General features: G+C 40.5%; 1 protein-coding gene across 1 annotated transcript in view; it reads left to right on the top strand.

Annotated features, from left to right (window-relative positions):
* LOC149784007 (galactosylgalactosylxylosylprotein 3-beta-glucuronosyltransferase 2-like) overlaps nt 1-21,280 on the top strand; it is a 47,337-nt gene that overhangs the window by 25,831 nt on the left and 226 nt on the right. The window contains exons 2-4 of the mRNA XM_089933192.1: nt 16,529-17,031; nt 18,540-18,623; nt 20,082-20,285. Of these exons, the coding sequence (XP_089789318.1) occupies nt 16,750-17,031; nt 18,540-18,623; nt 20,082-20,285 (570 nt within the window). The 5' untranslated portion in view covers nt 16,529-16,749. The remainder of the gene's footprint in view (nt 1-16,528; nt 17,032-18,539; nt 18,624-20,081; nt 20,286-21,280) is intronic.

The raw sequence follows: 21,280 nt of genomic DNA, 5'->3' as shown, positions 1-21,280 counted from the left end.
AACAAGAGAGGTAAAATGCCTCCACGTTGGACCAACATCTTCTTTTTCTGACGAATGGGAACTTTCTTTTGAACCATTTTCCGAAGAACGTGACGATGTTTGCCTAAGCATTGTTTCTGGTGTTTGGACAAAGGGATCGTGCCTTTCAAAACGTTCAAACAACATTCGCACACGGTATCGATGACCTCTTTGGAGGCCGTTTGAATGAGTTTTTTTCGTAGGGGTGGAGAAGCTTTGGACAGGACAGATAACAGGTCCCCATGTTTAGCTAAACGTGGTGGCAGTCCTTTCCTTTTCTTTCCTTGGGGTTTTCTGGAGGGTGACATCTTTGAGTCTTTAGGAGCACCAAAAAACATTGATACCCTACTCGGTCACAGGCCTTTTTATACTGGAACGCGTCGCCACTGATTGTCTTTACGTTTTATCAGTTTGAGGACAGGCATGACACGTCGTGCAGGGGTACGTAACGGACTAAATCGAGCCAGTTCTTGCTTGGACAAATCCAGTAAACTTTGTAACATGCCCGATCTTTCATGGACTTTGATTTTGGGAGAAGGTACTTTGTGAGCAGCAGCCACTGCCGCTAAATTGGAAGGTCCTGCCACTGGGGAAGTTCTTTTGGGGGTCATCAACGGAGATGTTCTTGGTGTGATCAACGTCTCCAAGTACTCTTCAGTTCTGGGTGTCATCAACGGAGAAGTGGATGAACGTGAGGATGCCGGAGACGCAGTCACTGCCGTGGCAGGTCGTGGTTTGCGAGTGTAAGGTTGCGTCCTGGCCGAAGTGCCTCTCTTGCGACTAGTTTTCTTCTGTGGACTTTTCTTTTTCTGAGGACTTTTTCTCTGTTTCTTTTTCTGGGGGCTTCTTTTCTTTTTCCGGGGTGGTGGTGTCTGGTAAGAGGAGGGTCCTGCCACTGGAGAAGTTATTCTTCTTGGGGACTTGGTCTTTTTCTTTTTCTTCTTGGGGCTTCGTTGGACTTTTGTCTTGGGGATAACTTTGGGGGCATTAGGATCCCATCTTAAGAGTGAGCGAATGATGACCCCTCCTAGAGTACCGCTCCCTCCAGGTTTCAAAATGATTTGTTTTTTGGTTTGAGTGTCGATGCGGGGATCGGCCAGTTGGACCAAAGCGACTTTGTTTCGATCGAAAAAGCGTTGGGTTTGATGAGGAATCTGAATGATTCCTTGGAGTAATTGACGTGCCGTCACCGTGAACCATCGTAAGACTTCTTTGAGACTAGCTTCTAAGACACGGGCTCGTGTTTGTGGATCTTTTTCTCGACTGATGCCATACAAGGCACGAATCAATTTGACGGGAAGATGCGACTGAAGGGACGTCATGTTCACACTGTGTGAGACAGACGAAAAAGGGTCTGAGGTTTTTATAGATTTTTTTCATGGGGAGTGAAATGAAGTCGAGGACGGAGACGTGTACAGGACAGGCCCTCCGTCTTGGCACCAGTGGTGAAACAAGTGGGTACGAAATCGCAAATCCTCGGGGGTCGTAGGTTTCAAATCGACGAGTAAATAGGCGTGTGGCGTTTGAGTGGCATCGTCGTACGCCTGAGTCAGCCAAGGCGTTCCTAACTGTTTGGCTAAGACTTGCACTTGCGATTTATCTCGAGGGCTTTTAAACAAGACCACGTAATGCGCATTGAGACTGATGGTGCGATGGGCTTTACTTTGTTGAAACAAATTTTGGGTGATGTAAACGACACTGGCATTACGGTGATGCCCTTTGCGCGTGAACCACAATTTAATTTCTTCTTCGTCTTCTCCTAACATGTCGTCGAAAATGACCAAATGGGTTAGACGGGAGTCAGAGACGATGCCGTCGTCTTCTTTAGGAATGCCTTCCACAAACACGATGGAATCGCCTTGACTTTCTCGCAAGAGGCTGTACGCCGATTGCCACTCTTTGTAACACCACACGATCCGTTGAGGGGGCCAATCGATCAAATGATGTTTATGTTCGATCAAACGTTTGACGAATTCGGTTTTGCCTGAACCGCTAGGTCCAGCAATGAGCATGTTAAAGGGATGGCGAAGATACAAAGCCTCCCAACTGGCACGATCTAAGTGTTCGTCGATGACTTTGACAGTAGAAGAAGAGAAAGCAGAGACAGTAGAGGTAGCCATGGTGTGAGAAATGTCACTTGTGACACGAAAAACAAACAAGACAAGAGTTTATATACTTTTTCATAACACGTTTATTGAATGTTTTTTTTTCAAACATGAATACGAAAGACAAAAATACATAAAAGCCAAAGGCTTAAGTACAAGGATAAAAGGCACATGATAACGATGAACGTGGAATAAACACAAGTGTCTGTACAACAACCACATGTTTTGGGTAATGTTCTAACCAGTTCAACAGGGGGTAAGGTCACACAAGTGTCCTCCCGAAAGGGTCTTTCAGGTCTGTCCACGACAGTCCTGTCTTGGGTGACGGGTTCTTCTGGCACCGTCACTAACACGGGTTGAAAAGTAACTTTTTTCCTTGAACAACTCTCGTGCATACTGGGCCACTTCTTGGGTCCAAGCCTCAAAATCCCATTCTTTCCAGGCACGGACATCTGTCCAGTGGGGATGTAAGTCACAAGCTACACACACATCGTCATACACGTCTTGGGTAGCTAAAAGTTGACGAATCTTTTTTTCCTGTTGAGGTCGAGAAGTATCCAGATGAAAACGCAAGGCTTTGAGCAAAAGAAGTTTTTCGTGACCATTTAAGGCCATGGAGGTGGTAAGTACTGATCGTAAAGAGTCCACAAAGAATCGGCTGGTAAACGAAATCCCAGAAAACAAGTCACTAAAACACACACCACTTGTCGTCCAAAATTGAATGGATAAAGTTCTTGTAATAATTGATGGTAATGATCCACGGTTTGAATATGGTCATTGAGTTCCTTCCACGGAATCTGTTGGAGGACATGTGACATAAACCGTGGCATGGCAGCCTGTTTTTATATTCTCTTTTTTTTGGATGCAATAGACGTACTTTCTAGCCAGAGATCTTCGTTCTCCAGTAGGGAATCTAAAACTTGCATACTGTAACCGAAACGTCAGAGTTCGTTTAGAAGTTTCCTCTTCCGCTAAGTAGATTCCACGTAAAATATGTTGGTAATCCTTTAACTTGTCTTCCTCAATGTATTGCTGTAGGTGAATCTCGAAGTAACCATAATTATGAACATGTCGATCATTAGCGACCTCAAAGTTTTGAACAATGTCTGACCATTGAAAGAATTTCTGACGAATCAGTTCTCTTATACCATTCAGGTACCAGTGGTTAAAGATCTGGTGACGTATCGGATGCAATTGTTCTTTACGTTTCACTTGTATTTTGACCAGCTCTCGGAAAATGCGTTCTCTCAACTCCACAGGCAAAGCACGAATGTTCTCTTGTAAAGTATCCATGAATAGGTTATACTAAATCCTCTTTGGTCTGACACAAGAAATGTACTGTTTGCACAAACATGGTTTTAATTCATTGTCGAATCTAAATCGTTTCACCACTAATCTACACATTACAATTCGTTCAGAAGTTTCCTCTTTCACTAAGTTGACATTGCGTGAAAGATGTTGGTAATTCGTTAACTCTTCCTCTGGAATTCGATGCAGTACGTTTACAATGTAGTAGATAGAATCGTCCATACCAAACCATTCCTTTTTATAACCAGGAGGTCGTTGATCAATGTCTGTCCAATGGAACACTTTCAACTCAATCAGTCCTTGTATAGCCTGAAGGTACCAGTGGTTCAAACACTGGTGACGTAACGGATGCAATTGTTCTTTACGTTTCACTTGTATTTTGACCAGCTCTCGGTAAATGCGTTCTCTCAACTCCACAGGCAAAGCACGAATGTTCTCTTGTAAAGTATCCATGAACAGATTATTATGGTAAGAAGTTACTTCAATGTCTCGGTCCCACTAAAGGTAAGTAATGACAATTCGGTGACCATCGAGCATGTTCAACGTAGGCCGAATCTTGCGGTTCCCAGTGGTGAAGTGACACACCGCAACTGAAGCACTTGACTTTATCTCCTTCGCCCAAGTAGAAAAATCCGGCTCTAGCTAATTCTTCAGGGGTCGGTCCTCCCAGATACTTTGGCCATTTTCCTTTGAACGATTGAAGACGATTTTCAAAGTCGCAGTATTCCGACAAACGCACAGGGAACGAATATTCGTCTTTCACAGGTGCGTTTCGATGAGGGTTGGGTGACAGGAACAGGAGTTTGCTCAGGGCTGGATGACATCCGTAGGGAGGTAAACGTGAAGGTCGACATTCCCCTTTAAACCCGGTAAAATGTCTAAGAGGACGAGCAGCATCGCTTTCGCATCCCTCAGGTTTGACACGCACAGCATCACTTTCCATGACAGGGGCAGTGAGAACAAAGTTCCCATGATGCTTTACGGCATCGCTCAGGTCACAACGTACAGCATCGGTCCCATCGCAAGGCTCACAATCGCACTCGTCTGCAAACTCCGTTACGCAATTACAATGGTAACCACATGGACAATCGCAGTTTCCTTCTGGACATTTTCCGTCGCAATGCCTGGGTCTTATCCATCCAATATTAGTCACACTAGAGGAAGATACAACTTTTTTACAATCCCCAAACTGAAACGATGTCTTTTTCAAAGTATTCATCTTGTTCGCTCGGTCTTGGTAGTCACAATGAACTATCGATCTTGACCATAGCCCCCTTTTTATACTAGTCTCAATGCAGTCTCCAGCTTGTACATCTTTCCTTTTTTACGTTTTTTATGTCTTGTTTCGGAAGGTACCGTCTCTAAGGTACCGTCAACACTGTACCGTAGTGTAATGGGTGGAAAGGCCATAGAAAGGTAAGGGCAGTGCGGAGACCATCGAGTATGTTCCAGAATAGCTGAATCTTTATAGATACATAGATGCATTCGTAACTTCAGTCCGCAAGCGAAACACTGTACCTCGTATCCCAATCCTGACTCAGGTCCCAAGTAGACAAATCATGTTCTAGCTAAAACATGCGAAGAAGGTAATCCTTCCCTATCCGTAGGCCATTTCTGAAACGTGTCCAATCGACGGGCACAATCACAATAGTCAGGTAAGAAGACTGGAAAATGGTAGGGTTTGAACTTGGAGTTCTCATCGGGTTTCTCACTCGATTCTTGCTGTGGCGAAGTCATCTTTCTGGTGGGTGGCTATCGTTTTACAACCAATGTTTTATACCAACGTGTCCATACGGTAAGGTGAAATGATTGGGAAGTCGAACTCGCTTCTGGTACACGATTTGATAGACTTTTTCCAAAGGTCGACTGACGATGTGGTGAGTGGGTAAACGTACAATCTTGTTCGGTTGGTAAGTGGTCACTTTAAAGTTTCCATCCTCTCCCGATTGCAAGGCTTCTTTCAATACCCCAAAATTGACCACTCGACTGGTACGATAATTCAGAGTCAGTCCTTTCACTTTGCACGTGGTGTGCACTTCTCCTTGTTTGTCCCGGTATTCGTAGCCGTAATTTTTGGGACCACCACTGACGAAACTTAGAATCTTGTCGTCGGGATGCTCGTCTGTCCAGGCTCCTAAACGGTCTCCTTCGATGTTAGGGTGATGTTGAATCGGGTGATGGATGTAAATGCAACTGTCCGTGTCAAAGTACAGGACGCGTTCTTCTAACAGTTCTAAAGCTTCGTACAATTTTAAGCGAGCATGGGCTGTCACGTAAGCCGCAATGATGACATTTCCAAAAGGGTCGTCTTGCACAAAGTCCAGATCTTCTTCGTAATTGACCAAGATCAAATTCTCTCGAACGACGTCCACGTGTTTCATGTATTTGGTTTTGTCGTGAATCATCTGGAAGTAGCGGGAAGGTTCTGTCAAATATTCCGTCTTGGGTAAACACGTTCGTTGTGCCATTTTACCCCACAAGCAATTTAACATCACTTTGGCAAACGATCGCCTGCCTTCGTTTTTCTCGATGTGGTCTAAAGGGATGCCTTCTTGTTCGTAATATTTCTCTTTGAATTGTATTTGGTCTTCGGGAGTGTGACACCAGGAAGGATAGCCGCTGGCTTCTTGCTTCAGTTTCAAAAAGGCATCCACGTAGTCGGCGATAATGCCTTTCTGAGTAGGGTCACCCTTGTGGTACTGTTGTGTCTTGGGAAAGTGGTAAATTTCGTATACTTCTAACAGTTCGTATCCCATGTCCAGAGCTTTGAACAATTCTACGCTGACCCAGGTTCCCGTCAAGGCCCGTTCTTCCTGGCTGTGATGACAAGGCTGGTCTTGGTTGCACGTTTCGGCACAAGTACGGCACAAGGGAAACATCAGTTTGCCTTGACAATGGTGAGGTAAGACGGGATGGTATAGGTTCGTGGGAGGCAAAACTTTACACTTGATCAAGCCTTCGTATTGTCGAATGTTTTTCAGGTCGATGTGTTCCGTCAACAATTGCGGGTGCCCTACAGGAAAGTGACAATATTTGCACACGTAGGGATACAGCGAACACACGTCCAAGTATTTGATTTCTTCTCCTTTCTCTTCGTCGGCTTGGTACAGCAAACAGGTGGCATTGGTCCTTCCTCCGTACAAACTATCCCTCGGGTTCAGCGGGTCCATGAACTGGTAACTTTCCACGAGGCGTTTAAACTCGGGATCGGTTCTCATACGGTGATCGTACTCGTGTTCCCACATTTCCACCACTTGGTATCCTTGCTGTTCTAACTTTAGGCGTCGCTGACAAGTGTCCTGGTACAAGTCTTCCATGGTTCGTTGCAAAAACTGATTTTTAGTGCCACGGTCAGGGTAACAGACGGGACATCCGTGAAATAAGCAACCGTTAAACTCGTACACGATCTTGGGGTTTTCTAAGTCCCAGCCATCCACCGAATACGTTCCGATGGTCTTTTCGCCCCCTCCGTTGCGGGCATGCTGAATCCACTTGTCTTCCTTGTCGCACAAGTAATGTAACCAACGTAGGGCTTTGACCGAATATTGACGTTTGACAAAGTGGGTCGTTTGAGGACTGATGACAGCCACGGTGTTTTCAGGCATGAATCGTTGTCGATACACTAAGGAACACGCTTTGGCAATGGTGCAAGCTTCTTTCAAAGGATCGACCCCTCCGTGTTCCATGAACAGTTCTCGAAATTTTCCACAGCAACGCCGTAAAATGTCCACGTCGGAACGACAATACTTTAGCATTTCTTCCTGAAAGTCGAAAGGGTCCGAGGCGTGAATCTGGTACCAAGCGTAGAAAGCTTCTCGTTGTTCGGTACGCATGTTGTCGGGGTCGTAATAGTGAGCCTCTGGTAAATGGGGTAGAACGGCATGTTGATTGGCTTCCGTATTGAAAAAGTGTGGAAAGTACCCTTTAGCCATTTCTGTCATTCCAAACGTTTTAGGCATTCGACTCAAAGGCATGGCCAAATAGCTCATCGAATCTTTAAACTGTACTTGTCCCACTTGCATGAAAATGATTTTGGCTCCGTTCAAAGTCACTTTAGGACGCTCGGTGCCTTGTTCCGTATAGTATCTGAGAAGAAACTGTCCATCGTATCCGGAGAAATTGTGAGCCATCACTGTGGCATGACGATGACAGTCTCCGTAACGTTCGATGTCCTCTTGGCTCCACGTCTTGTCGACGGGGTCTAAGACCCATTGGGCAAAATCGGCTAACGTGTTCGGTCCCCGAAAGATTTTTTCACGCCCTCCGGGAATCTTGCTGCAGTGAGGGCAATGACTGAAGATAGGTTCTTGAATGCACTTCTCGCACGCTCGATGAGCCACGCAGAAATTAGGAGTGTGAATGCCGGTCTCTTGCATGCATTCGAAATCGAAAAAGATGAAATTGCCTTTCTTCTTGTGACCGTCCTCTTTCTCTGGTGGGGGTTGGTATTTTTGCACGTAACATTCGTGTTCCAAGTCCACGATGTGGTGACAAATGTGACATTTTTTCTTTCCTGAACATACGTGTGCCTTGGTATTATTGGTACGTATGACTTGTCCACACGCGGGGCACAATCTCAGCAGTTGACAAGCGCATTTCTTCTGTGAACCTTGCGTCTTCAGATGTTGTTGGTAACAGGTAGGGCTGACAAACGTGCGCAGACAAGTTGAACAAGGCACTGGTTCTTCGCTCAGACAGGGTGGAGAGGCCAAACATCCTGAGCATTTCCATCCACAATGTATGTGTTGCTCTCGATTATTATAACCATAGTCACATTTCTCACAATAATAACAGTATCCCAGGAATCCAGTGATACTGGTAATGGTATCGAAATGGTCATCGTGATGATAAAGGTGAATGTATTTTCCGTCCTTAAAATCTTGGCCTCGAAACAATAGAGGCCCGCGCATTTCTTGAGGGTGCACTTTCAAGGTGTATCGTGGAGCTAGGACATCTTGCAATTTTTGCATCTCGGGAATGCCACAGGGTGTGTCTTTGGGTAGTCCGGCTTGTTGTAACAGGAGTTCTGCTTCGTTTCGTTGTTTGGCTCGGTCGGAACGTTGAATAGTGTTCCAGGTTCTTTTCCATTCTACCGTGTCGTTCTTGTTGGCATAGGTTCGTCCCACCACGATGGCACGGGCTAAACACATCTGGTCATGAGGGTTGTTAATTCGGACGAGACTCGTTTTGGTGTTGCGAAGGTCGTCCACCAATAACATCTTTTTGCGTCCTGTCCCTTGAGGAGGAGAGACGTGGGTCATGTCCAGTGTGGCTTTACCATCGGTGATGTCAAACTGATCATTAGATTGTTGTACGTGTTGAATCTTGTCCATGACTTTGGAAGCAGTCAATTCTGCAGGGGTGCTAAACTCGATCCAAACAGGGGATTTCAAACCGTCGTGTTGTATGGAAAGTCTCAAGCGATCGTCTTCTTTGGGTTGACATTGTCGCTTGAGTGCAGTGAGCAAAGAATCCCACACCTCAGTGATGAACACTTCTGCTTTCTCTAACGGCACTTCAGCCTTGAAATCTTTAAACTTCACCGTGTATTTGTAAGCCGTGGTTCTAAATTTTCTAGAGGAGCGCTTTTCCGTCTCTCGAATGGAATAGTACTTTTCAGGGTTGACAAAGGGTGGTGAACTTGGTTTAGAGGGTTCGGATTCTGGTTCACTCATGTCCTCTTCAAAATCACTGGCATGAATTTGTGCCAAGATTTCAGCCCTGGTACGAGGCGATAGATCACGTTTCTGCCTCTTACTTTCTTCTTCTTCTTCTTTCTTCTCGAATGAATGGGATCGTTTCATCGTGAAAGCAAAAAGTCAAATGACTCAAGTTCAAACACCATAAACTACTTTATAGTCATAGCAGACCAACGTATATAAAAGGGTGTGTGTCTTGTCCTTTCACTATTCATTTCACTCTCAAGCCGAGCACAACGATGGAAGAGACTAACCAGATGGAACGTTTCGTCAGAGCTTTGCGAGGGGTCATTAGAAAATTCTCTTCAGACCAGCCTACGGACTACTCTCCTTCCTTTAGAGATAAAAGTCAAGATACTTGCTATATCTGTCAGAAGAAAGGGCATTGGTCTTCAGAGTGTCCAGACCGTCAAAAAAGAAAAAAAACAGGGGCTAAAAAAGACAAAAGTCAAGATACCTGTTATTATTGTAAAGAAAAAGGACATTGGTCTCCAGATTGCCCAAAAAAGAAACAAGAGGAGTCAGAAGAAAAGAGGAATTCTTCAGAAGAGAGGGATTCTTCAGAGGAAGAGAGGGATTCTTCTGAGGAAGAAAGAAGACAGGTGAAGAAAAAGAAACAGGAGAAAAAAAGAAGAAGGGAAGAAAGCGAGGAGGAAGAAGAAGAGGAAAAGAGTGTGACGGTGAAGAAATTCAAAAAACAGAGAGACTAAACAAGGAGAAAAGAAGAAATCAATGAACTTTTTATTAAAGTGTTGTGTTGTGAATTGTGAATTGGATTGTAAAAAAATGGAGAAAAGAATAAATGAATGATATAAGGTAAGTGTCTTTGAGTTTTGATTTTAAAATAAGAAGCTACACTCACGCACTCATACACAGACACGTACTATAAGGGTAAAATGGGTGAGTTTTTTTTGAGTTATTGGCAAATTGAAATTGTATTTCTTTTCGAGAAATGTGGGTGGCCCTGAAAAGGGCCTTTTTTCTTTATGGTGAAGGGGTGAGTTTAAGCAATCAACTTTAACTGCCTTATGCCTTTGGCACGGCCAAGGCCTACTTCTGGACTGCGTAATGTTGATGATGATGATGATAATGATTGGGTTGAAATCACTAAGGGTGATACGGTAGGCTTAGTCACAGGGTTGACGTGTTTAGCTCGGGAAGGTCGTATTCTCTTCGGTCGTGATAAAGAAGTCTGATACATTTGTTTCAGACTTCTTAACTCCGCTAAAATGTCCAACAGTACCGTGACCGTTTGATTTTCACCCTCTTGTTTCTTTGCTGCTACTTCTTCTTGCTGTTGTTTTTTTCTTACATCTTCTTCTTGTTGCTGTTGCTGTAGGAGAAAAGCCTGTTCCGCTTCCTTTTGTCGTTGTATAAATTTCTCCAATTCTTCTTTCTGTCTCTGTCTAAAATTCTCCACTTGCGGTAATGAAGAAGGTAACGAAGGTTTCGGAACAAATTCTTGCGAGGAGAGAAAATCCACAAAATCCCAATTCACCTCTTCTGAAAGTAAGTCCGAGTTCCCTTGGGCAGTCTCCCCTGCTGGTGCACCCCAATGGATCGTTTTCTGAGTTTCCGTCATGTTGAATCACTGTCGCATAGATTGACTGCACACAAGCGCTAGCGAATCTATATTGACTACGTGACGTCACAGACTGCTCTCTTCGGATTGGATGCGAGCTGACTGAATTCTGTAACGCGTGTTCGGATTGGTAAATGAACTCAATCCGTTTCAATCCTTTCTGTCCCTATAAATAAGCGCAGTTCACTGCATTGATTCACCTATTCTCGGAGCCTCAACATGTGGACCGACGTTGAATCTTCAACCCTTGTGTCAACAATGATGTTCAGGACGGACATGCTCATGTATGTCCGATCCAAGTGGACCGTTGTCCACAGGACCAACAGCAGTCTGTGGATAAGAAGAGTCTATATAGAGAGACAAGGTTGCCTCAAGAGGACTCTGATGTATGGCCCTGCTGTAAGACGAAGTTTGAGGAAAAGAAGATGTCGCAAATGCCCTTTATGTTAAGGGCATATTAACATAAACCAAAAGCCCTTTTCAGGGCCAGCCATATATCTCGAAAAGAGATAGCCTTTCCATTGCCTACCCCTTTTTTAAAAATTTTTTTTAAAAAAAAAATAAATCCCATGTTAAATTCCCCTTGTACGTAGAGTGACCCACGATTTATTGCCATGTTAAATTCCCCTTGTACGTAGAGTGACCCACGATTTATTCCCATGTTAATTCCCCTTGTACGTAGATTGACCCACGATTTTTCTCCATGTTAAATTTCCATTGTACGTAGATTGACCCAGGGGTCCCTGTAATGCTAATTCCCATTGTACGTAGGGTGCCCCCTTTCACTACTCTTATTCCATGCGTTTGTCAAAAATCCATGTAGATAGAGAGCCCTTTTAATTCCTCGAAGTTTTGTCTTTTCAATTTCAAGTATTAAAATCCGGTTGTATTTGTATCGAAAATCCTGGGTCGGTCACCAATCTTGATTTTTCCACTTTTACGCCAAAATTATTTTCCAACCGGTGGACCGTGCCGTCTAAAGAGGTATCTCCATAGGAATGTCGGATAAACGAAGTTCTCCTGTAGGCTTTTTATGAGTGTTACCGGTGTTCTTACTACTACTGTCTCTCAAGAAATGTTACATTCTCAATACAGCAAGTTCCCTCTGGGTCGTATTATTTATCCCTCGTATCCTTTCATACTTATAGAGGAGATTTGTTTTAAGATGTCTGGGTTTCTGATTTTCAAAGCTATTATTACAATTGTTGTAGCAAGTACTCTTTCCCTCGGTATATTCCTCATGTCTTGGGTATCCTCCTGATTATAACATTCAAAGAATGACCCTTCGTTTGTCTCAATTCTTTTTGTCTTGAACTAATTTTCATCGTTTCTTATTGAAATGTGGACAACCGCCATATTTTCTTGCTTCTATTGCTCGTGAGTAGAATGCACATTCTATATTTCCTTTCTCTGCAAATTTGTATATCTTCTTTGTATATTTTTATACTTTCGTATAATTTTCCCATCGATTCCTTACTTTTCTCTTGAGATAAAGTTACTGTGCGCTATTACGAGCAGCCTTGGTTGCCAATTGCTTTCTCAAAGCCTTTCCTCCGGTGGACTTTCTCGCTGTTTCCTTTGTACGTGCCATTGCCAATGATAAAGTAAAACGTTTCTTCTTAAGCTGGAGTATCATTTTACAAGATATGGACTGACTACTGCCAGTGGTACACATCGGCATAATAATCTCGATTATATCCAAGTCAATGATTAAGCATCATATGTTATACACAAGTAGATAGTGTAGGTTATTGCCACGAATCGCAAGGATATTGGCATTAAAAAAAAAAACACGATTTGTGTGTTCTGTTACTTGACTTGTTTAACTTTCTCAAGTTTGAATGACCTTATACGATTTGATATTGATCGCATTGGTTCTTCTCTCTCTCTCTCTCTCTCTCTCTCACACACACACACACACACACACACACACACACACACACACAATTTATATTCTGTATGATTCACAATGGAACAGAGTCCATTTCAAAACAGATGATTGGAAATGTATAACTGTATAATAACCTGGTTGTAGGGAGAAGTTACAACGTTTTTTTGAGACTCTCATATCAGGACAAACTTCACAATAAATAATGCGTCAACTCACACACACACACCCAAATGAAGCAAAATAGTTGAATGAGAAAGAAGGATAAGACTGGACTAAGAATCTGGAAAGGCACCACCACCACCACCAACAACAACAACAACACCATCTCTCTCTCCATTAGTGCAACACTATTTGGATCTAATTAAGTAGCAAACAAGTGGCAAAAAGAAAATATATACTGTTCCTTCGAATATTTATACACTGAAAATAGCATCACGTCAATGACCTTTATGCCAATATGCAACTTGACTATTCCAACATTTCTGCTTGGCTAAGACGGAGAGTTTGTTATGGATAATACGTTCAAAATGACCTTTTATAAGTATATATCAGATATACAATGTTTAGCCGCTAACTCTGAAACATCCGAGAGAGAGAGAGAGAGAGAGAGAGAGAGAGAGAGTCACTGAAAAAAACATGCAACGACGTGGGTTTGCTTATAAGCGTGTTTTTGTGTGAAAGGGTTGAACAGGTTAGTGTGTTGGGATTGGGACATGTAAATATGATATTCACCTGAAAAGGAAATATTAACATTTTTGCTATATACAGTAACCGTCATGACTGGCTGAAACTTTAATTACTGCCCGAGGTTAGTAAACTGAAAACAGTCTTAAGGGCAATCGGAAATAAAGCAACATTAATCTAGACCCATGTATCCCGAGTTTTATACAGGTAAAATGTAAAGTGTATGTATGTGTTGCGTTAATGGACGAATGACATCGATACATGTGGTATCGCGATAATCAGCGATATATGTGGTATACAATGAAAATCTCTGTGACAAGAGGGACAGCTAGGTTTGTTTTGTTCGCTCTTATTGGATTATTTACCTTTAACCTATGTAAGTAGCACGTACAATTTCTTGCATGTAGCAAATAGTGATAATATTTAGATATGTATCTTCATAGCTAAGATAACAAGCATTACAGCAACGTTCTGGTAGGTAGCCAGAGCCATTCGACCTAATCGTTCTATTATCTAATTGAAAACTAAATCATACAAGAATTTTTTTTTCAATCAGGCTTCTACCATACATATAATATTGTTTCATATACGTCTCCGAAACCACTGTGAGGATGTTATGTAACGCGAGACACATTCATCCTGGGCTCTAGCTTGTGTTACAAACATCTTAAGGTCTAGTTGGTGTTACAAGTATCCTAATTCTAGATAGTGTTACAAGTATCGTAAGGTGAGATGATATTACAATCATCTTATAGTCTAGTTGGTGCTTACAAGTATTGTAAGGTGTAGTTGATATTACAATCATCTTATGGTCTAGTAAAACTTACAAGTATTGTAAGGTGTAGTTGATATTACAATCATCTTATGGTCTAGTTGGTGTTACAAGTATCCTAGTTTTAGATAGTGTTACAAGTATCGTAAGGTGAGATGATACCATAATCATTTTAAGATCTAGTTGGTACTTACAAGTATTGTAAGGTGTAGTTGATATTACAATCATCTTATGGTCTAGTTGGTGATACAACCATTATAAGTCTGTTTAGTGATACAATCATCTTATGGTCTAGCTTGTGCTACAATGATTTAGTCTAGCTGGAGATACCATCATCTTAAGATCTAGTTGGTGATACAATCATGTGTAAGGTCTATCTGGTTCCGTAATCATCTTAAAGTTCAGTTGGTGATGCAATCATCTTAAGGTCTAGTTGGTGATACCATCGCCTTAAAGTCTAGTTGGTAATACAATCATCTTAAGGTCTAGTTGGTGATACAATCATCTTAAGGTCTAGTTGGAGATACCATCATCTTAAGGTCTAGTTGGTGATACAGTCATCTTAAAATCTAGTTGGTGATACAATAATCTTAAGGTCGAGTTGGTGATACAATCATCTTAAGGTCTAGTTGGTGATGCAATCATCTTAAGGTCTAGTTGGAGATACCATCATCTTGAGGGCTAGTTGGTGATACAATCATCTTAAAGTCTAGTTGGTGATACAATCATCTTAAGGTCGAGTTGGTGATACAATCATCTAGTTGGTGATACAATCATCTTAAAGTCTAGTTGGTGATACAATCATCTTAAGGTCGAGTTGGTGATACAATCATCTTAAGGTCGAGTTAGTGATAAAATCTTCTTAAGGTCGAGTTGGTGATACAATCATCTAGTTGGTAATACAATCATGTTAAGGTCTAGTTGGTGATACAATCATCTTAAGGCCTAGTTGGAGATACCATCATCTTAAGGTCTAGTTGGTGATACAGTCATCTTAAGGTCTAGCTGGTGATACTTCATCATGAGGTCTAGTTGGAGATACCAACATCTTAAGGTCTAGTTGGTGATACAATCATCTTAAGGTCTAGTTTGTTATACAATCATCTTAAGGTCTAGTTGGTGATACAATCATCTTAAGGTCTAGTTGGTGATACAATCATCTTAAGGTCTAGTAGGTGATACAATCATCTTAAGGTCTCGTTGGTGATACAATTATCTTAAGGTCTAGTTGGTGATACAGTCATCTTAAGGTCGAGTTGGTGATACAATCTTCTTAAGGTTGAGTTGGTGATACAATCATCTTGTTGGTGATACAGTCATCTTAAGGTCTAGTTGGTGATACCATAGCCTTAAGGTCTAGTTGGTGATACAATCATCTTAAGGTCTAGTTGGTGATACAATCATCTTAAGGTCTAGTTGGTAATACAATCATCTTAAGGTCTAGTTGGTGATACACTCATCTTAAGGTCGAGTTGGTGATACAATCTTCTTAAGGGCGAATTGGTGATACAATCATCTAGTTGGTGATGCTATCATCTTAAGGTCTATCATGTAATACAATCAACATAAGGTCTAGTTGGTGATACTTCGTCATAAGGTCTAGTTGGAGATACCATCATATTAAGGTCTAGCTGGTGATACAATCATTTTAAGGTCTACTTGGTGATACAATCATATTAAGGTCTAGTTGGTGATACAATCATTTTAAGGTCTACTTGGTGTTACAATCATATTAAGGTCTAGTTGGAGATACAATCATCGTCAGATCCATTCACTGCTATACTCATCTAAAGATGTAGTTGGTCCTTCTTGATACATTGTTACTGTCACATAAGTAAAGAAGTCAAATACTTTCAGCGTCTATGAGACCGTCTCCCTACAAACGACAATATAGTAGACCATACAAAAAATATATAATAAATGTTCAGTGTATATCTACCTTATTAATGTGAATTTAATGCTTATCTAGTTCACACAGCAAGGCGTTTATTTTGTAAGTAATAACGAACTGAAGCAGCAATAAACCGTAAATGAGAAAACAATGCATAACTAGATTTTATTAAAATATGAAGCTGATTTTGTTATGATATGATTTTGGGGATCCTTCTAAAATACATTTCATTTTATGACGTGTCTTGATATAATCAATCGATATGTTTAAAACGATTAGATTTTGTAATTTCCGGAATGGAAAGAACAAAAAATCTTTGAAACCAAATTAAATATCTTCTGTTCTATCGTCTAGTGCCTAAGAGAGGAATAAATCATATTTATTTCTGTGATTGGGAAATATAGAAGAGACTCAAACACTATATATTTGCCAATGGCTAGATCAATAAACAATAAGGAAGCATTCCCTTTTCGCGATCCCAACATTATTTAGTTATTTCCGACATGCTTCAGTGAATTGCATATGTCAGGATTACTTTCACTCATTAAAATATGGTATTTTTTTTCTTCTCTTTCTAGATGTTAAATTAAAGAAACTTCTTCAGTGTAGTCCTGTGCCAGAATGTAGTTGTGATTCGTACAGATCTGCGACATACAGTGCCAAATATGATCCTTTTGGTTCATACCGACACGAAATCGATATCGATCTTAAGAGTAATGTAACACCACACCTAGAAACGCCTACAATATTTGTGGTTACACCAACATACACCCGCAATTCGCAAAAATCAGAACTTACCATGCTATCAAATACGTTACGCAATGTAGATTTCTTGAGGTGGATAGTCGTGGAGGACTCCCAATCAAAATCAGATCTTGTGACACGATTCTTGAAACACTGTCGAGTACCTTACGTCCACTTAAACGGAAAAGATCCAATAGGACAAACAAAAACGAAGGCTGGGTATCAAAGAAATCTCGGTATTCAATGGATTCGAGAAAATGTGAACCCAAGAAAGACGCATGGCGTAGTCTATTTTGCCGATGATGATAACAGCTATGATGTTAGAATTTTCGACGAGGTAAGTTATACATTAGATTGGTGAGTGCACAAGCAGTTTGTAACAGCAATGAAAAATTACGCTTGTATGAAATATAACAAACCCGAATTTGTAAAGAATTTCTTTACTGTCAGCTGCGTTTAGACAAGAATTTCACCATATCTTATAAATGAAATTTTTGTTTCTGTGAAATGTTCACAAATTCAAATTCAGACACTGACATTCAACCCGTTTTATGTTTATCACTCAAACAATAAAACTAGCTAGAGATCTGACCATTGTTGTACCGTGATTCCTAGTAGCCAGGGAAAACATATGCTGCTCTCAGACAGAGATCCCAGTTCACTCGAATTGCCACTGCCACCACAAGTTGATACTTGTAATTCTCTTGTACAGTAGTCAGCTATCCATTAACGGAATTTGTTGAAGGCATTTTCGTTACAGAAAATATAGAAATGTTAACCCTTGACCCAGCAGATCTGCTTTATCTCACAGTTGAATTCAAAAAGGACGCACTTGACTCAAAAGGAGGCTTATCATTAGGTCAAATGGTTCCAGCAGGCAGTGGCATTGTTAAAACGCCATCTAGTGAGTAAAATATTGAGATGTTAACCCTTGAACCAGTATGACTGGTGCTTTATTCAAAACGTGCTCTCCTGTTCTCTATTACAACTGAACACACAAACGACCCACTTGACTAAAATAAAGGATATAAACTGGGCTAGATAGTTCTTGCAGGGACTGAAATTGTTAAACCGACGTCTAGTGAGTAGTTTGGAAACCAAAGCTTTGTACTACATGTTTTATTTTGGAATGAGACTTGCTAGATGTTAATATAGTCTCAATTAGGCAATCAGATAGGAGCTATTCCGGCGATTCGTCAATTATGGCGATATTTTATAATTAAAAAATTGCAAAGTATTGGCGGATAAAACGTTCGCGTCACTTTGAAATTGCCTGCTCTTGTTGAGTGGCTATTCTTGTTCCTACATTGCAATGATTAAATTTAGCCTTGAAGATTTCTGAACAACTGATACACTTTGGTTTTCCATGTAGAATATATTTATGTTGTTACATCTTGTGATATTTAGTGGTACCTTTTCGCATCCCATAAATGTACTGCGAATGTTTACCACAAGAAAACATTTGAGTAAGCTCAAATCCATCAATAGGATAATGTAACTTTGAAAACGTTATATTCATGGGCTGACAGAAAAGGACTTTTTGTCTACGCACGGGTGCGCTGTCAAGAAAACAAATCTGCAAATTGAATTTAATAAAGGAAGACGTTTTAAGAATTTTTATGTTTGTTTGAAATAACATATGATAGAAAGTAGCAAATTCAGGAAATAGCTTGAAACCTGTAAATGTCCTAGCAATGAGTCCGATACACCAAATTAGCCAACATAGACTGAACTGACGACAACAGTGGAATCTTTATCTGTATCTGTCTGTCTGTCTGAATTCATGTGTATCACATACATTTATCAAACGTTAGAAACTGAAATTTTATTTGCACCGAATTTCAGATGCGGCATACGAAGAACGTGTCTGTATGGCCTGTTGGTTTCAGAGGTGCAAAGTACCAGGCACCAATGGTTGACAACGGAAAAGTAACTCTCTCTCTCTCTCCTTGATGCTTATTTCAGAGTTCTGTCAAAATAGCAAATTAATGTCATTTCTGGATAGCCATTGGAACACCCGTCGCTTCTGCGCAACTTAATCTTCAGATATCACAGACACATTGGACAAGAATGAAGTAGCAAAAGCATTAGCAACACGAATAGTAAATAGTAGTAGTTGTATAGTACTTTCATGTCGTTATTACTATTGTATTTATTGCTGTTGTTCAAGATGATGATGATGATCACAACGAAGATGTTAACGTTTAAACCGTAACATTTCGTCGAGTCAGTTACAGAAAGAAAACAAAAAAATTTCCGAGTGAATGTGAAAGCTAAAAACATTTACAAGAAATAATTTTTTGAAACATTTTGATGTGTATTTATAATTAGCGACTTAATGCCGGGTCAGGTCTTGGTCTGAATATGATAGTCCATGATTTAATGAGACAACTGACAGCCTGAAGGATGCCAAACCATGTCTTAATCAGATAACTCGAGAAATATGGGCGATGACAGTACAATTCGAAACAAGACAATCAGTTTTAATTGATGAGACATCATGGTCTGATGAATGATAGACCTGTTTGAATCTGAGAACCAGTCAGTGTAAGTAAGACGGATGACAGTCCATGCCTAAATTTGAGGGTGATATCTCCTATCGTAATAAGAGAACCGGCTTGCAAAATCCAGAGAGATGTCAAGACAATGTCGGAATCAGAGAACTGACGTAATTGGTCTGAGATATGACAGTCCACGTAAGAATTAGAGATGAAATAGTAATTGCTGAGACATCATGATCAGCAAAATATATAGACCATGTATCAATCAACAAACCGGCTTGAGGGATGACAGTCCATGTCTAAACCAGAGAAGCGATAATGATTGCTGAGACATCTTTTTTATGAGGGATGACAGTCCACGTTTTAGTCGGAGAACCTGCCTGCGGTAATACTACCAAACTTGTACAGACCTCTAACTGAGAAACCCTTTTCCTTTCCTGTAGTCAATTTATGATATAAAATTCTACCATCAGCCCGACAGTGTTCTTAAAGTTATATAAAATAGAGCTGACACGACAATTTATTTTATACATCCAGCTTAAGTAGCACACGTGAGAGATTCGTGAGTAACTGTTTATTTAGTTAATGTTAGATTGTAGATGAAATCTAATTTAATTGTATTTTCTATACAAATTCGATGGCATCATGGTCTGACACATGTTGAGGTCCATGTGCAAGCATGACATATTGCCTCATTAAAACATGTTGTAAACAGAAACACAGATTTTGTCTCCTTGGATATTTATATATTTGTTTATCGTTTGTTTTTCTTGTCCCTTTTGTTTTTAATGTCATACATATTTCTTATTTTCTCTTCTTTGATTACATATTTGTTATTCTATTTTCCCTTTTCAATACTGTCGTACATGAAATTTTTTGTTTCCAGGTGGTTGGATTTATGTCATTCTACGGCAGTAGTCGAAAGTTCGCTATTGATATGGCCGGGTTTGCAGTCAATATCCGTTTGTTGTTTGAGCATCCCAAAGCAAGGTTCTATTACCAGCAACAGGGAATACTCGAAACGAGCTTTCTGACGCTTCTCAGGATATCATATAATGATCTGGAACCAAAGGCAAACAATTGTACTGAGGTAAATTATATTTGTGCACAGCGTATTGATGTGTGTGGTCGTTATTTCTATTTCCAATAATTATCCATCGGTGTATAACACGATTGTGGAAATATTATAACTCAACTTTGTATGCATAACAAATTTATTATGAACAGGTGCCTTCTTTTTTAGAATGTTCAATTATCAATCTTTTTCATGTTGTCTTGAATAAGTGCGAAAACCATAGCCGATCTTGCCATTTTGTCTGTCTGTTTAAATAACGAAATTTTGTTTTATACGTTTGTAAGAATCATTTTAGTGCAAACATGCATTACTGATGTAAGATTTATGGTAATTAATAAACTATAGCAACGTCTGTAATTCGACATTGATAATCCCAACTGATTTTATATATTGGCTAACTTTAAACGGCATCATATTATATTTCGTTTCATTACACCTACTCCCACCGTCATCCATAAACTAATGACCTCGGAACAGTGACCCATGGATCATGACCAGTAGTCCGTAATATAAATCTTATACATTTTTCTGATGAGTGAACACACAAGGTCTTGATATATTTGAAAATATCACTGAAACTGAATTATAGGGCTATATGCCTGATATATCGCCCCCCCCCAAAAAAAAAGGATCCATTAGAAAGAGAAAAAATATATTCCTCTCGCGCATGTCCATACGGACAAAACTAGCTTGTTAAAAATGTCCGATAAGAGGTTTAAGATGGTCTGAGGAACATACCGATTATTACAAACACAAAAGCTATTAAAAAACGGGCGATTATATGAGGTTTATTTTCCACTCCTCAATTCAGAATATAGGTCTTTATGTGAACCTTCGCAATAAAAGAATGACGATTATATCAATTAAATAAAACAAGCTTGGCACTCGATAAAACTCGAAGTCAAGCATATGGACTCGGGCCACTAAACAAGGAGAGACGAAATATTATAAAATTCCATTCACACCTTATTTGAACTCTACGGTAAGACCTTGGGTAGAAAGACAGTTTA

This window comes from Sinohyriopsis cumingii, chromosome 14 (genome assembly GCF_028554795.1).
Source record: "Sinohyriopsis cumingii isolate HCF-2022 chromosome 14, ASM2855479v2, whole genome shotgun sequence".
Classification (NCBI taxonomy): Eukaryota; Metazoa; Mollusca; class Bivalvia; order Unionida; family Unionidae; genus Sinohyriopsis; species Sinohyriopsis cumingii.
This window is presented reverse-complemented; position numbering and strand designations above follow the sequence as displayed.